Here is a 17,564-nt window from a genome sequence, read left to right on the forward strand (position 1 = left end):
GGCTGGCTCCTTACCTTGCTTCCGAGGCTGTCCTCTCTCAGGGGATGGTTGAGGCTGAGAGATACTCCTGTCCAGTAACCCTGCCTGTAGGTAGGTCCCTCCCTGGGCCCCCTCCCAGACTCCACACTTCACCTTCCACCCGCCACTGTCTACTGCTGAGCAGGCTAGGTCACACTTAAGGGCTGCCCTGGCCCCATGCCAAGTTAAGCTTTAACAGATTTAAATAACTTTTTGACATTTTTTAAATTAATTGATTTCTTTTTTATTTATTTTCTTTCAGATATGGGGTGGACTAATCCGGCAGGGACTGAGTTCATCACCACTTTCTTGCAGAATGGGGCGAATGGTTTGTCTGGCCAGAAATGTATTCTTCGGGTGACCGGCCTTCATGATAACACCACAGTCACCATCGCTGTCTTGGGGGGAAGCTTCCAAACAACCTTTGAAATACAAAATAAAAATGCCCTGACCCTGACCCTTCCAACATCCACGGAGGTTAGAGGAAGTGGAGTTTTTACGAAAATAGTCCACATCCAAGCAACCTCTCCCATCATTGTCCTTTCGCTTCATGAAAAGTTCCGGTCAGCTGAGACAACAATTTTGCTCCCAGTGTCCCGTTTGGGGACTGTTTATTACTTATACACCCCCAAAACCGGATCTTCTGGTTCCTCTAAGGTGTGCTCTGTTTTGGCCACTGAAGAAACCACTGTTGAGATTCACACCAAAGGATTTGTCCAGTTGAATGGAAAAGGATATAGACCGAACAGTGTTATTACCATACCCCTGGCCGCTATGCAAGGGGTTCAGATTCTCAGCCCAGAAAATCTCTCGGGTTCTAAAGTGGTGGCCAACAAACCAGTGGCTGTGTTGTGTGGACACACTTGCGCCCAAAAGAACACCAAATGTAATCATGTCTTTGAGCAACTCTCCCCCACGTCCAGTTGGGGAATGGAGTACATGGTGGCACCCGTTTCTGTTCTATCGCAGCAGAAGTCAGACATTGTCGCTGTTATTTCCGCTGGTCCCACCATGGTGACCTACACCTCTGGTGATAAACAAGAGAAGCAAAATATGGTGGAGGGTCAAGTCTTAGAGCTTGACATGCCAAGCGTGCCATTAAAAATTGAAGCAAATAAAGAAGTGCAAGTCATTTTCCTCAGCTCAGGTGGAAGGGGCAGAAGATATGAGTATTCCCCATTCATGATGAATGTCTTGGACGTTTCTAGCTACTGCTCAGCCTACGCCATATTTGGACAACGAAGCCTTGACAACTATCTTAGCATAATAGCCGAGAATGCTGCCATCGAAGGCATCACCATTGATGGGAAAAGTCTTATAGACCCTGAGTGGATATCCATCCCGGGAACGGAACTCAGCTGGCTTGAGTACAATTATGGAACCTCTGCCACCTCTCACAGAATTGAACATCCAAGTAAAAAATTTGGCCTGCAGAGTTTCGGGATCAGTTCGACCTACAGCTATGGCAATATAGGAGCCTGTACAAAAGGTATTCTTTTCACAGATTCATTTTTTGTTTTTCATTTAAATGTTTTTGAATTAAAATGTATCTATAGCCAAAATGTTTTTTTTTTAAATTGTCATCAGGATAGAAAGAGATGAGAAGGTCAAACATGTTACATGTACAAAAGAAAAAGAACCCATGGAACCCTGGGTGAGAAACCCTGTGATAGAACATCTAACTGTTTTGTTTACCCCATCCAAAAAAGTAAACAAATGGCTGTAGATACACTTTAGGGTCTATATATATATATTTTTTTTCACACAACTTTCACTCAGGATTCACACATATTTCTATTTGGATTCAACTGGAAAAATGTGTAAAACCTGGAGAAAAGCTATGTGAAACCAACAAATAGACCCCCTTTATGTTTTTGAACTTCACATTTTTATTTCTAATATAGCATTTGAAGTGGTTCCAAAGGCATTTTCTGCATTAGGGTAAAAAAAACGTTTCAAGCCCCCTTAAACACTTACCTGAGTCCATTCCTGATCCAGCACTGGGCCCGTGTGCTGTAGCTATTCTCTCCTCTTCCTGGTCTCACTGGTGCCTCTTTCCCATTGGCTCCTGCTACTGTCAATCAAAACCAGTAATGAGAGAGATGGGGGGGGGGGTGCTGTGTGTGTCTATAGACACACATAACCTGGCTCGGGAGTGTATCTACATGAATGCCCCCATAGCAAGCAGCTTTGCTAGGAGGGCACTCAGAGAAGAGGAGGATCCGAGAGCTTTGGCGGGGGAGCCAAGAAGAGGAGGTTCGGGGCCACAACCATTGCACAGAGAAACCATGCATTCACTATATCCGGTCACCCCGGACCCTGCATTCACTCTATCCGGTCACCCCGTACCCTGCATTCACTATATCCGGTCACCCCCGGACCCCGCATTCACTATATCCGGTCACCCCGGACCCTGCATTCACTATATCCGGTCACCCCGTACCCTGCATTCACTATATCCGGTCACCCCAGACCCCGCATTCACTATATCCGGTCACCCCGTACTCTGCATTCACTATATCCGGTCACCCCAGACCCCGCATTCACTATATCCGGTCCCCCGGCCCCTGCATTCACTATATCTGGTCACCCCGTACCTGCATTCACTATATCCGCTCTCCCCGGACCCCGCATTCACTATATCCGGTCACCCCGGTCCCCGCATTCACTATATCTGGTCTCCCCAGACCCTGCATTCACTATATCCGCTCTCCCCGGACCCCGCATTCACTATATCCGCTCTCCCCGGACCCTGCATTCACTATATCCGCTCTCCCCGGACCCCGCATTCACTATATCCACTCTCTCCGGACCCTGCATTCACTATATCCGCTCTCCCCGGACCCCGCATTCACTATATCCGCTCTTCCTGGACAGCAGTAAAGATGTGGAACGCTCTTCCACCATTGGTGGTGCGCACTCATATATCCACATAAAACAAGTCGAAATGATGGAATGATGTCTTTATTCAACCTTACCAACTATGACAAACCAGCTTGACACCTAAAAATGTCTCTCCACAGTTTAATAATCCAGAGTTTGCAGAATGAATAAAACTTACTTCCTTGTAGACATAATCCAGCGTTATTTTGGTATTAAATCATTTTTTTTTTACAAAGGGTTCCATTGGCTCAAGTGGCTTAGAAGGACCACACAGCACAATTGTATTTAACTGAATCTTGAGTCTTAGACAATAACTCATGTAGAACTTTTGTCTGATTCAGATCCAGGTCCTCCACCTCCGACTTGCAGAAATACCGTTTGCCCTTCACGTCAAGTGTGCGCCGTAGAGAATGGGAAACCCAAGTGCGTCAAACCACAAGTGGACTACTGCTGGGCAGCTGGAGATCCTCACCTCAAAACCTTTGATCATGTTTATTACGACTTAATGGGGACGTGTACGTACACGTTTGCCAAAGTCTGCGGGGACGTGGACAAAGATCTGCAGACGTTTTCGGTTCAATACAAGAGCGATAATCGTGGAAATTTCCAGGTTTCTTATGTAGCTCAAGTCACATTGCAAACTGGTGGCCATACCATTGTGGTCAAGAAAGGAGAGAATGGCTATGTGAGGGTAAGTAGCACTCATGTCAACGGTTTTTGCTCTCCTAGGCCAGCTAGCTTGTGACATCTTTCTTTGCTGTTAACCCCTCCCCCCCTTCACCAATATATGCACCTCCCAGGATGCAGCATGGTCTACATGGGCTAGTGAGAAATCTGATCCGGCCTGAGTCTGCACATAGAGTTGAACTAAAACCATTTGTTTCCCATAGAGTAAGGGAGGCCTACAACCTCTGCCAGGCTTTTTGCCCTCTATACCCCATTGGGGAGATTTCCCTTCGCTTGGTCTCCAAACTGCATCCCTCTGCTTGGCTTTATCCAGCCCTTGAGGGATTATTCCTGCTACTGACACCAATGATGGGGCACTATCCCTTCCACTAACACCAATAATGGGACACTATTCCTCCCACTGACACCAATGATGGGGCACAATTCCTCCCACTGACACCAATGATGGGGCACTATTCCTCCCACTGACACCAATGATGGGGCACTATTCCTCCAACTGACACCAATGATGGGGCACTATTCCTCCCACTGACACCAATGATGGGGCACTATTCCTCCCACTGACACCAATGATGGGGCACTATTCCTCCCACTGACACCAATGATGGGGCACTATTCCTCCCACTGACACCAATGATGGGGCACTATCCATTCCACTGACACCAATAATGGGGCACTATGCCTTCCACTGACACCAATAATGGGGCACTATCCCTTCCACTGATACCAATGATGGGGCACTATTCCTCCCACTGACACAAAGAATGGGGCACTATCCCTTCCATTGACACCAATAATGGGGCACTATCCATTCCACTGACACCAACAATGGGGAACTATCCTTTTCACTGACACCAATAATGGGGAACTATCCATTCCAATGACACCAATGATGGGGCACTACTCCTTCCACTGATACCAATGATGGGGCACTATTCCTCCCACTAACACCAATAATGGGGCACTATCCCTTCCACTGACACCAATAATGGGGCACTATCCCTTCCACTGACACCAATAATGGGGCACTATGCCTTCCACTGACACCAATAATGGGGCACTATCCCTTCCACTGACACCAATAATGGGGCACTATCCCTTCCACTGACACCAATAATGGGGCACTGTCCCTTCCACTGACGCCAATGATGGGGCACTATTCCTCCCACTGACGCCAATGATGGGGCACTATTCCTCCCACTGATAACAAAAAATGGGGTACTAATTTCCCACTGACAGCAACTATTTCTCCCCCTAATACCAAAGATTGGGAATTGCTTACTCCCACTGAACACAGTCCGGCCTGAAGGACTGTCTGAAGGACAGTAACCTGGTCCTTTCTTTAGAAAGTTTGGAGTCCCCTGTTCTAGTTTTTCATCTTCTCAGGGCAGAGGGCAGTGACAATCAGTCAACACTGTCCACTATGCTCCTCCAGCAGTCACTGGAGAGCCAGGCTGGGGAGGAGTCGGGTGCAGCTGGCTTCAGCTCTCAGCCTCATGCGGAGATGCGGAGCCAGCTGGCAATCAGACATCTAGGTGGATCTCGAAAATATTGTCAGGATCTTCCCAGAGCCCGGAGCCGCTCTGCCACTCTGGGTCACAGGAGAGCAAGAGCAAGTGTACTCCTGTTAACCACAAGAGATGTATGGCCAAAAAACTCTTTGGCCAAACCGCTCTTTGATACTCGAACTCGATATATTCTGCATTGACCACAAAGGCTTTCCTTTCAATGCGGTGAAATCAGAAGAAGTTTTTTTTTTCTTTTCTTTACTAATGCTGAATAAAGCTTGACTCTTGATGCCATTTTTCTCTTCCTGGTAAATTTTTTCCAGGTGGACAACTGCCAAAGACAACTTCCAATTTCAATGTTGAATGGGACTCTGACGATGTTCCAGAGCGGGAACGCTGCCATTATACAGCTCGGGAATGATATGATGATGTCTTATGACTGGAACCATTACTTGTGGATGGAGCTCACGCGGCGCTATGCTGGAAAGATGTGTGGCATGTGTGGAAATAATAATCAAAATTCAGCGGATGACTTTCTCACTCCTTCTGGGACCCAGGCTGCCAACCCCATTGCCTTGGGCACTAGCTGGGCGGTAAGATGTACTATCCTGAACCTTGTTTATGAGCTTCCTCCATTGGCTGTTTGTGTAACCGTCAAAGGGCTGATTGTTTGCTGTCTTGTGTTGGCAGGTAGAAGATGGCACATTGTGCTGGCATGATTGCCGTGGCCCCTGCCTGAGATGTCCACCCAGCATTTCCCAACAGTACACAGTCGATGACTTCTGTGGGCTTATCAGCAAAGCCAATGGTCCATTCAGTGGTTGCCATTCAGTTCTAGACCCAAAGATGTACATGGACAACTGCGTGTTTGATGTGTGTATCCACAATGGCTACAAGCAGATGTCATGCCAAGCAGTCAGTGCCTACTCTGATGCCTGCCAACGGGCCGGAGTGAAGATTGGCCAGTGGAGAGAAGCAGCAGGATGCCGTAAGTCAAGGGTGGCAAACTCCATTTTATTGTGAGCTGCCTTAGCATTGTGGTTACCCTCAGAGGGCCAGTTGTATCTGTAAGACTAAATGTCCAGAGCCCCCTTCCCTTACATAAGACATCAAGAGCCCCCCCCCACCATCAGAAGTCAAGAGCCCCCCCACAATCAGAAATCAAGAGCCCCCCCACCATCAGAAGTCAAGAGCCCTTCCACCATCGGAAGTAAAGAGCCCCTCCCACTATCAGAAGTCAAGAGCCCCTCACCATCCCCTTACATCAGATGTCAAGAGCCCCCCCACCATCAGAAGTCAAGAGCCCTCCCACCATCAGAAGTCAAGAGCCCTCCCACCATTGGAAGTAAAGAGCCCCTCCCACCATCAGAATTCAAGAGCCCCTCCCCCTCCCCCCTTACATCAGACGTCAAGAGCCCCCCCACCATCAGAAGTAAAGAGCCCCTCCCACCATCAGAAGTCAAGAGCCCCCCCACCATGAGAAGTCAAGAGCCCCCCCACCATCAAAAGTAAAGAGCCCCTCCCACCATCAGAAGTAAAGAGCCCCTCCCACCATCAGAAGTAAAGAGCCCCTCCCACCATCAGAAGTAAAGAGCCCCTCCCACCATCGGAAGTCAAGAGCCCCCCCACCATCGGAAGTAAAGAGCCCCCCCACCATCGGAAGTAAAGAGCCCCCCCACCATCGGAAGTCAAGAGCCCCTCCCACCATCAGAAGTAAAGAGCCCCTCACCCTCCCCCCTTACATCAGATGTCAAGAGCCCCACCACCATCAGAAGTCAAGAGCCCCTCCCCCTCCTCCCTTACATCAGACGTCAAGAGCCCCCCCCCACCATCAGAAGTCAAGAGCCCCTCCCACTATCAGAAGTCAAGAGCCCCCCCACCATCAGAAGTCAAGAGCTCCCTACCCTCCCCTTACATCAGACGTCAAGAGCCCCCCCACCATCAGAAGTCAAGAGCCCCCCACCCTCCCCTTACATCAGACGTCAAGAGCCCCCCTACCATCAGAATTCAAGAGTCCCCCACCCTCTATTACATCACAATGCACCCCCCTTACCTTGTGCTGCTTCCGGGTAGAAGCTTGGGGCAGAGCTGGGAAACAGAAAGTGCAGGCTCTGGAGGAGGACCAGAGGAGGGCTGGAGGCAGCTGCCCAGAGTCTGCTAAATGCTGGAGACGAATGGGTGCTGCGGCTGTAAAAAATGGTGCAGGATCTGTAGGAGGAACTCTGTCCTGACTGCTGAGACATGGGGGGATGCGGAGACGAGCCTCTCCATGGCTGCGTGGCGAAGCACAGCATCTGCTGGAGGAGCTCTGTCCTCCTTTCTGCTTCTGACTGCTGAAACAAGGTGGGGGCAGAGACGATGGGGAGTGTGAGGGCCACATGAAATGGCCTGGTGGGCTGGATTTGGCCCGTGGGCCTTGTGGCCTTCTGTTTGATACCTCGGGGTGGCTATTAAAGGACAACTACACTCAGTCCAATAATACTTTGCATCTAAAGTATATACCGTATACCCCAAACTTCTTTTAGTTTTTGGATCGCCTGAGGGAGCAATGAACCCCCAATCAGATCGTTTTATTGCCGTCATGTTTCCATTATCACCTCTGGAGCCAACTTATGAAAGTCTCCCCTTCCATTTTCAGCCCTACCTTGCCCCGCCGACAGCACCTACAAATTCTGTGGACGCGCTTGCCCAGCAACCTGCGATGATCCAGAAGGGGCGTCCGTTTGCACCGAGCCCTGCGTGGAGACCTGCGAGTGCAATGAAGGGTTTGTTTTGAGCCAGGGCAAGTGTGTCCCGAAGACAAGCTGCGGTTGCAAGTACAATGGATTCACCTACTCCCCCAACGAGGAGTTCTGGAACGATACCGCATGTCAGCAGAAGTGCGTGTGCAACCCTCAGACTCGGAAGGTGGAATGTAAAACCAGTCCTTGCCGAGCTGGAGAAGAATGCGCTGTGAGGAACGGCATCCTGGACTGTTACCCGATGTCCTATGGGGTGTGTCTCGGCGTTGGGGACCCCCACTACAAAACGTTTGACGGGCTCAAGATAGACTTCCAGGGAACCTGTGTGTATTTGTTGGCAGGCCTTACTGACCGGAGTCGAGGGCTTACCGATTTCCAAGTCCGTGTTTGGAATCAAAACAGAGGCAATGTCCGAGTCTCATACACAAGCGCAGTTTATATCAGCGCCTACGGCACGGAGTTCGAAGCCAACAGACAGAACCCCAATAAAGTCATTGTAAGTATTGCAGTCCCTGTATAGCAGAGCTAAGAGTGGGCAGTCCCTGTGTAGCAGAGCTAAGAGCGGGCAGTCCCTGTGTAGCAGAGCTAAGAGCGGGCAGTCCCTGTGTAGCAGAGCTAAGAGCGGGCAGTCCCTGTGTAGCAGAGCTAGGAGTGGGCAGTCCCTGTGTAGCAGAGCTAAGAGCGGGCAGTCCCTGTGTAGCAGAGCTAAGAGCGGGCAGTCCCTGTGTAGCAGAGCTAAGAGCGGGCAGTCCCTGTGTAGCAGAGCTAAGAGCGGGCAGTCCCTGTGTAGCAGAGCTAAGAGCGGGCAGTCCCTGTATAGCAGAGCTAAGAGCGGGCAGTCCCTGTATAGCAGAGCTAAGAATGGGCAGTCCCTGTATAGCAGAGCTAAGAATGGGCAGTCCCTGTATAGCAGAGCTAAGAATGGGCAGTCCCTGTATAGCAGAGCTAAGAATGGGCAGTCCCTGTATAGCAGAGCTAAGAAATGGAAGTCCCTGTATAGCAGAGCTAAGAGCGGGCAGTCCCTGTATAGCAGAGCTAAGAGTGGGCAGTCCCTGTGTAGCAGAGCTAAGAGCGGGCAGTCCCTGTATAGCAGAGCTAAGAGCGGGCAGTCCCTGTATAGCAGAGCTAAGAATGGGCAGTCCCTGTATAGCAGAGCTAAGAATGGGCAGTCCCTGTATAGCAGAGCTAAGAATGGGCAGTCCCTGTATAGCAGAGCTAAGAATGGGCAGTCCCTGTATAGCAGAGCTAAGAAATGGAAGTCCCTGTATAGCAGAGCTAAGAGCGGGCAGTCCCTGTATAGCAGAGCTAAGAGTGGGCAGTCCCTGTGTAGCAGAGCTAAGAGCGGGCAGTCCCTGTATAGCAGAGCTAAGAGCGGGCAGTCCCTGTATAGCAGAGCTAAGAATGGGCAGTCCCTGTATAGCAGAGCTAAGAGTGGGCAGTCCCTGTATAACAGAGCTAAGAGTGGGCAGTTCCTGTATAGCAGAGCTAAGAGTGGGCAGTTCCTGTGTAACAAAGCTAAGAGTGGGCAGTCCCTGTATAGCACAGCTAAGAGTGGGCAGTCCTTTTATAGCAGAGCTAAGAGTGGGCAGTCCCTGTATGTAAAAAAATATATATATATCGATCTCCTGTCTCAGTTAATTTATCAAGTGTCCTCAAAATATCTTCCAGTGAAAATTATATAAATATATAAAATAAATAGATAAATAAACAGTGACCAAAAAAATAGTGATCAAATAAACCCACTATAGTGAATCAAGCAAACAGAGTGATAAAACAAAATAAAGCCCAGAGATACAAAAATAAATAAATAAATAAAGTCCAGTGATACAAAAATAAATAAATAAATAAAGTCCAGTGATGAAAATTTATAATGTCCTCTGCCTTTGATATATAAAATACCGAAGAGGGCTTCCATTGGTGAGTACTGGGAGTTCCTCCAGACTCAGCTCATTCAATGAACAAATGCCGGGGTTACTCAAGTATCCACTCCATTGTTACTCCATGCTCCACCATATCATGAGAAGAGAAGACCGGCTCCAATGGTGTATTACCCAAGATAAATCGCTTTATTGCTACAAGTATCGCACTTACAATGTATAAAATCAAAACAAGCCCATATTGCAAGTATTAATGATCAGCAGAGACCGCTTGGTGCTCTCACCTCCGGAACTGTCAGACAGAACGCCGTCACGTCACTTCCGGTTACGGATCTACGTCACTTCTGGTTACGGATCTACGTCACTTCCGATTTGCAGCACCGTCACGCCCTGATGCGTTTCGTCATTTCCTGACTTACTCATAGGGGTGATGGTGTGGTGCGGCTTACCGCTTATATCGGAGATCCATAATTGGAATCACCAGGTGATTAATCATTCCTAATTAGTTTACCCTCATCTTACAGGAAGTGATGTAAACTAATGGCAACCCACAGGCTCCATGTGTCATCTTAAAAAAGGGCAATACACAGAATACTAGTAATTGCAAAAAACAATTATTAATAGACCATACAGTATATAAATTGTTACACAATATTAAATAATATATATGATTGAGCTGTGCATTTTTAATACAAAATATATAAAAAACGTTTTTAAAAATAAGTTTTCAAATATTTTGTATGTCTTTAAAAATACATTTAATCTACATTTCTTTAATGCATTTACAAATCTATGTAAAAGTATAAGCTAAAATGACTTTTTTATATCTTAAAAAAAATCAGAAGAATATATTTATTAATATTTAAAAAATATATTTCGTAATATATAAAAGCCGCATTTCAACATGCAGTGTATATACAGTATATATATATATATATATATATATATACACATACTGTGAGTTTTTTATATATTACAAAATATCTGAAAAATATTTTTTAAAATACATTTTCAAATATACTGTATGTCTTTAAAAATACATCTAATCTACATTTTTAGAATGCATTTACAATTGAGTACTGTCCGGGATACTTTTTTTACTTGCACTAACATACAATTTTGAGGACAAGCTTTCAGGAGTGTCCCCTTCTTCAAGGTCCAAGCAGTACTCAATTGTTTCTGTCACAAATGCACTAGTACGGCTACAATCACCTCAAGTATAATGCATTTACAAATCTATGTAAAAGTATACGCTAAAATGACTTTTTTATATGTTAAAAAAATCTGAAGAATATATTTAAAAATACTTTTCATTAATTTCGTAATATATAAAAAACGCATTTCAACATGCAGTATATATATATATATATATATATATATACACATACATATATATATATATATATATATATATATATACAGACATATATATATATATAGATATATATACACACACACACATATATATATAAACACACACACATATATATATAAACACACACACACATATATATATAAACACACACACATATATATATATATAAACACATATATATATATATATATATATATGAAACAATAAAAATATATTTTAAGAAATATATTGAATACGGCCAAAATTGTAGTATTTGAAATACATGTCAATATATTTGGGAAAAATATTTTTTAAATATATTTAAAATATATTTTTCTTCCATCTGGGAAGTGTCTACACCATTTTGTGGCAGAGCTGTGTAAATGTAATGACTGGACAGATCGAAAAACAAATCCCTTGGTTATAGCCACCATACATGAATTTCATGAATTTTATTTAGCTGTCCGCCTGGAGTTCAGATGAATGTGCTGCCGTTCCCGCACTCCTGCGCTCGTGTGACCAGGGGCAGACTGACAACTCATGGGGCCCCTGGGCAATAGGGGATCATGGAGCCCCTGTGTCCTTGCCAGGGGCGGACTGACAACTCATGGGGCCCCCGGGCAATAGGGGATCATGGGGCCCCTGTGTCCTTGCCAGGGGCGGACTGACAACTCATGGGGCCCCCAGGCAATAGGGGATCATGGGGCCCCTGTGTCCTTGCCCAAACTCAAAAAAGCCTATGAAAAAGGTACCAGGGGCATCTCATGGGACCCCCTACTGACCCCGGGCCCTCGGGCAGGGCCTAAGTTTCCAAATGGTCAGTCCGCCCCTGCGTGTCACCCAGGACTTCTACAGATATAAAACTGCCATGTAGTTGCTCTGTGCCGGGCCGAACGATTTCTGACGATAACAAAATCTCTTTTTTCGTTCCAATAGGTGAACAACACGCTGCAAAACCTGCCGTACAGATCTCCGAGCGGCCTGTTCAGCTTGTATCTCAGTCCCTCTTCGGCTGTTTTCACGTTTTCTTTCGGCATGTACGTCACGTACGACTATAACAGCGTTGTCAGGGTCTTTCTTCCAGGCACTTACGCCAATGCTGTCCATGGACTCTGTGGAAACTTTAACAAGGACCCCAAGGACGACTTGATTCCTAAAGGAGGGAGGACTGTGACGGACGCAGCAACGTTCGGAAAGAGCTGGAAGGTAGCAGAAGTGTTGAAGTGTAAAGATGAGGGGAACCCTGTCTGTAGCAATCTCCAGTCTGAAGAGAGAAGGCAGAGAGAGAAATCCACTGAGTGCGGGGTCTTGGTGGATCAACGAGGTCCGTTCCGGGACTGTCGTGCCCTTGTAGACCCGGAACCGTACTTCACAAGCTGTGTCTACGACTCCTGCATCCTGGAGAAACGGCAGACTATCTTCTGCTCCGTCATATCGTCATACATGATGGACTGTCAGGCTGCAGGAGCAACTGTACAACCCTGGAGGAGACAAGACTTCTGTCGTAAGGGATTTCTTTTTTTTTTTTTTTTTTTTTTAGAAAGATTAGCTTTACTGGTTTTATAAAGACAGATTTGTTCTCAATTCACTTTTTAAATATTATTTCTGATCCTATGATAGAGAAAAAGGAAGAGATGCTTCGAATAGCCAAACATTTGAGGACACCTGATAGATAGATAGATAGATAGATAGATAGATAGATAGATAGATAGATAATAGATAGATAGATAGATAGATAGATAGATAGATAGATAGATAATAGATAGATAATAGATAGATAATAGATAGATAGATAGATAGATAATAGATAGATAATAGATAGATAATAGATAGATAGATAGATAATAGATAGATAATAGATAGATAATAGATAGATAGATAGATAGATAGATAGATAGATAGATAATAGATAGATAGATAGATAGATAGATAGATAGATAGATAGATAGATAATAGATAGATAATAGATAGATAATAGATAGATAGATAGATAGATAGATAGATAGATAGATAGATAGATAATAGATAGATAGATAGATAGATAGATAGATAGATAGATAATAGATAGATAATAGATAGATAATAGATAGATAGATAGATAGATAGATAGATAATAGATAGATAGATAGATAGATAGATAGATAGATAGATAGATAATAGATAGATAGATAATAGATAGATAGATAGATAGATAGATAATAGATAGATAGATAGATAGATATATAATAGATAAATAGATAGATAGATAGATAGATAGATAGATAGATAGATAGATAGATAGATAGATAATAGATAGATAGATAGATAATAGATAGATAGATAGATAATAGATAGATAATAGATAGATAGATAGATAGATAGATAGATAATAGATAGATAGATAGATAATAGATAGACAGATAGATAGATAGATAGATAGATAGATAATAGATCGATAGATAGATAGATAGATAGATAGATAGATAGATAGATAGATAGATAATAGATAATAGATAGATAGATAGATAGATAGATAGATAGATAATAGATAGATAGATAGATAGATAGATAGATAGATAATAGATAGATAGATAGATAATAGATAGATAGATAGATAGATAGATAGATAGATAGTTAGATGATAGATAGATAGATAGATAGATAGATAGATAGATAGATAGATAATAGATAGATAGATAGATAGATAGATAGATAGATAGATAGATAATAGATAGATAGATAGATAGATAATAGATAGATAGATAGATAGATAGATAGATAGATAGATAATAGATAGATAATAGATAGATAGATAGATAGATAGATAGATAGATAGATAGATAATAGATAGATAGATAGATAGATAATAGATAGATAGATAGATAGATAGATAGATAGATAGATAATAGATAGATAGATATAGATAATAGATAGATAATAGATAGATAGATAGATAGATAGATAGATAGATAGATAGATAGATAGACGGATCTATTGAACTCCACATTTCATTTCTTGCAGCACTTTCCTGCCCTGCACACAGCAGCTACGAGATCTGTGGGAATCCTTGTCCGGTCACCTGCAGTGGTCTTGGCTCTCCAGATGGCTGCAGCGGGAATTGTACAGAAGGTTGCGTCTGTAATAATGGTTACATTCTTAGCGGTGGAGACTGCGTCCCGATCTCCCAGTGCGGCTGCAGCTACAATGGCGCCTACTACTCTCTGGGAGAAAGCCTTTACGAAGGGAACACCTGCTCCCAGAAATGTACTTGCACCACCGATGGAACCATGAGCTGCGTCCCTTCATCCTGCAGCGCCAATGAGGAATGCCGCGTAGAAAAGGCGGTTCTCGGGTGCCATCCCGTAGGCTCGGCCACTTGCAAAGCATCCGGTTATTCCAATTATAGATCCTTCGATGGACTCTCCTACCAATTCCAAGGGCAGTGTTCGTATGTACTAGCCCAGAGCTGTAGCGGCAGTGCGCCTGGGAATGACAAGAAGCTGGATGAGTTCACGGTGACGATAAATCATGAGAAGCAAGGTTATGGTTCTGGCGTGATTGTAGCGGTAACGGTAGTAACCTATGGGTATAGTCTGACCCTCAAACATCAACAAAGAGGTGTTGTTGAGGTAATGTTGCTTTAACAGATAAAAAGCTTATATTACGTTAATTGTGCAACAAAAAGTACACATTATTGACCCAGAAATCTCATCTAAAGACTTGGGGATGTACATGGTTACTTCTGATATGTCCTTCTTGACTACCTCTTTTGGAATCTCATCTAAAAAGTTGAGGATGTAGATGGTTTCTTCTGATATGCTCTACTAGAGTACCTCTTTTTGGTAACATGGGGCGTGTTAAGTCTATAAATGTTTCTGACATTCCTGGATGTTAGTGATTTCGTTTTGTAAGAGCAATGTAATGGGTGTGAGGACTCTTTCCTCCCTTGGAGCTGTGAAAGCTCTCAGGAAGCCCAAAGAGATGCGTCCTTCAGCAACCACAATGTGCTAGATTTAGAAAAACCCGTGCTGTGGAAGTTGTGCCCCAAAAAAAGCAAGCAGAGCACAAACGGCAAGTCACCAGTGCAGGGGCGGACTGACAACTCATGGGGCCCCGGGCAATAGGGGATCATGGGGCCCCTGTGTCCTTGCCCAAGCTCAAAAAAGCCTATGAAAAAGGTACCAGGGGCATCTCATGGGGCTCCCTACGGACCCCGGGCCCTCGGGCAGTGCCCGAGTTTCCAAATGGTCAGTGCGCCCCTGCACCAGCGTTACTGGGAGACTTCCTCTAACTGACTTTTACCCCATTACTGCCTTACCATGCCTTGTTCTGGCCTCTGTGTGAAGACAGACACCTTTAGAGAGGCAGGTCTTTGCTTTCTCATGTCAAAGTTGACCCCTTGACGGCTGGTGATCTGATGACTGGTGGGATAATGATAGAGGTGGAAGAAGTACATTTCCATAGAATGAATTGAGCAGAAGCAGGGAGATCCTCGTACTGAAGGTCTTGGTGACACAATCAACTATAGCAGATTTAAACTCTTTTGGGTCCAGGTCCACTTTAAAATGTTCACCAAGAAATAAAATTAGAAGTAGATGTAAGCGTAAAGTGGAAAGCAAGTCAAAACCTAACCAAGCTCAGATCTACTCCCACGCCCATTCTGAGCCTATTCTGTCTACCCTATAAAAGGAAAGATGTCTATACTTACCAACTCTGAAGTCATTCCAGTCTGGTCACATGATCAAGTCCCAGCTGCGGATTTAGTGTGGAGAAGGGACAGCCGTCAATGGATGCCCCATAGTATGTACATGTGTGACTCCACCTTACAGGATATGCAACCTTTGTTGGCGATCTCTCCTCTACACTAAAACTGGTGCTGAGGCCCGATCATGTGACTGGACCAGAGAGAATTCAGAATAGGTAAGTATAGACAGGGTCAAAACTAAGGGGGGAGGGCAGGGGGTTAGTTTAGACCCAGGATATTTTACCAAAGCTCCCCAACACGGCTTCTAAAAAAATAGTAAAACATAAGAAACAAAATAATACAAATTAAAAAACTGCTGGCACCGTCACTTGGGGGGGGGAGCCAAACTTGAGTCTTTGTGTTAGGGATCCGGGTATGACCAGAAATGTGTGGACTGACACAGGGAAACACAGGCTCCAGGTATAGTATAAACAATACAATTTATTAAAGACTAAACAATACATAAACGCAGTGCAAGACTAAACATAAACGCAGTGCAACCAAACCTCCAACAGATAACAATAAGAACAATACTAAACGTAGTCGGGCAGGCCGGGTCGGTAGCAAACGGGCAGGCAAGTTACAAGGAGCAGGCGGAAGAGTAGTCAGGAATAGCCGAGGTCAGGACAGGCAGAGTTCATGCAGAGTCAGGATTAAAGCAGAATCAGGATCAGGCAGGAAGCAGACAGGATGCAGGTACAGGGGCTCATGGGAAACATACACCAAGGCACTGATCACAGGCCTGGCCATTCCTTAAATACACCTCCTGCAATCAGCCTCAGGTGATGGCTCATTGCAGGAGTGAGCCTCTGGTTGCTGAGAGCACCCGCTGGCCAGCCCTGGTACTGCAACCCACAAGGCAGGTGAGTCCCACCACCACTGGCAAGTCCATTCCTGACACTTTGCCCTGACTGAAAGAATATGTAACTTCATTATTATTATTACACAGTATTTATATAGCACCAATGGGTTTGCTCAGCGCTGTACAATAGCAAGGGGGACAGAAAATGAGACAAGACAGAAACAATACAATACACGAGGGGTTCGAGGGCCCTGCTCTTTCAAGCTTACAATCTAGGAGGGAGGGGATAGTGGTACAGGAGGAAATGGCTGTGGGGAATGAGGTGGTGGGAGGAGTGGAGGAGGTCAGTTGTTAGGTGAGAGTGGGGTAGGCTTCCCTGAAGAGGTGGGTCTTCAGGGAGCGCCTGAAGGTGATGAGGGTAGGTGACAGTCTGATGGATTGGGGTTGGGAATTCCAGAGGATGGGGGAGGTCCTGGAGAAATCCTGCAATCGGGCATGGGAGGAGGAGACCAGGGAGCTAGAGAGTAGGAGGTTCTGCGAGGAGCGGAGGGCACGAGTAGGGTAGTATTTGGGTATTAGGTCAGTTAGGTAGTTTGAGGCGGCGTTGTGAATGGCTTTGTAGGTCAGGGTTAGCAGTTTGAATTTGATGCGCTGGGCAATCGGGAGCCAGTGAAGGGATTGGCAGAGGGGGGTGGCGGATGTGGAGCGGTTGGTGAGGTGGATGAGTCTCGCCGCTGAGTTCAGGATCGACTGGAGCGGGGATAGCGTTCGTTTGGGTAGGCCAGTGAGAAGGGAGTTGCAATAGTCCAGGCGTGAGATGATGATGATTCACCATTGAGTATAGACATCCTTCCTTTCGCTAGGTAGATAGAATAGGCTTAGAATGGGGGGGGGGGGAGCCAAACTTGAGTCTTTGCCCTGGCTGAAAGAATATCTAACTTCACCATTGAGTATAGACATCCTTCCTTCCG

The 17,564-nt window shown here is 45.2% G+C and overlaps 1 protein-coding gene across 1 annotated transcript in view; it reads left to right on the plus strand.

Annotated features, from left to right (window-relative positions):
• Positions 1-17,564, plus strand: part of LOC149438472 (IgGFc-binding protein-like) — a 99,704-nt gene that overhangs the window by 2,146 nt on the left and 79,994 nt on the right. The window contains exons 2-8 of the mRNA XM_089659804.1: positions 281-1,507; positions 3,243-3,592; positions 5,420-5,689; positions 5,787-6,084; positions 7,735-8,333; positions 12,005-12,572; positions 14,069-14,676. Of these exons, the coding sequence (XP_089515930.1) occupies positions 281-1,507; positions 3,243-3,592; positions 5,420-5,689; positions 5,787-6,084; positions 7,735-8,333; positions 12,005-12,572; positions 14,069-14,676 (3,920 nt within the window). The remainder of the gene's footprint in view (positions 1-280; positions 1,508-3,242; positions 3,593-5,419; positions 5,690-5,786; positions 6,085-7,734; positions 8,334-12,004; positions 12,573-14,068; positions 14,677-17,564) is intronic.

The sequence above is a fragment of the Staurois parvus genome, unplaced genomic scaffold, assembly GCF_062004578.1.
Source record: "Staurois parvus isolate SC_StPar_1 unplaced genomic scaffold, SC_StPar_1.0 ptg001191l, whole genome shotgun sequence".
Taxonomy (NCBI): domain Eukaryota; kingdom Metazoa; phylum Chordata; class Amphibia; order Anura; family Ranidae; genus Staurois; species Staurois parvus.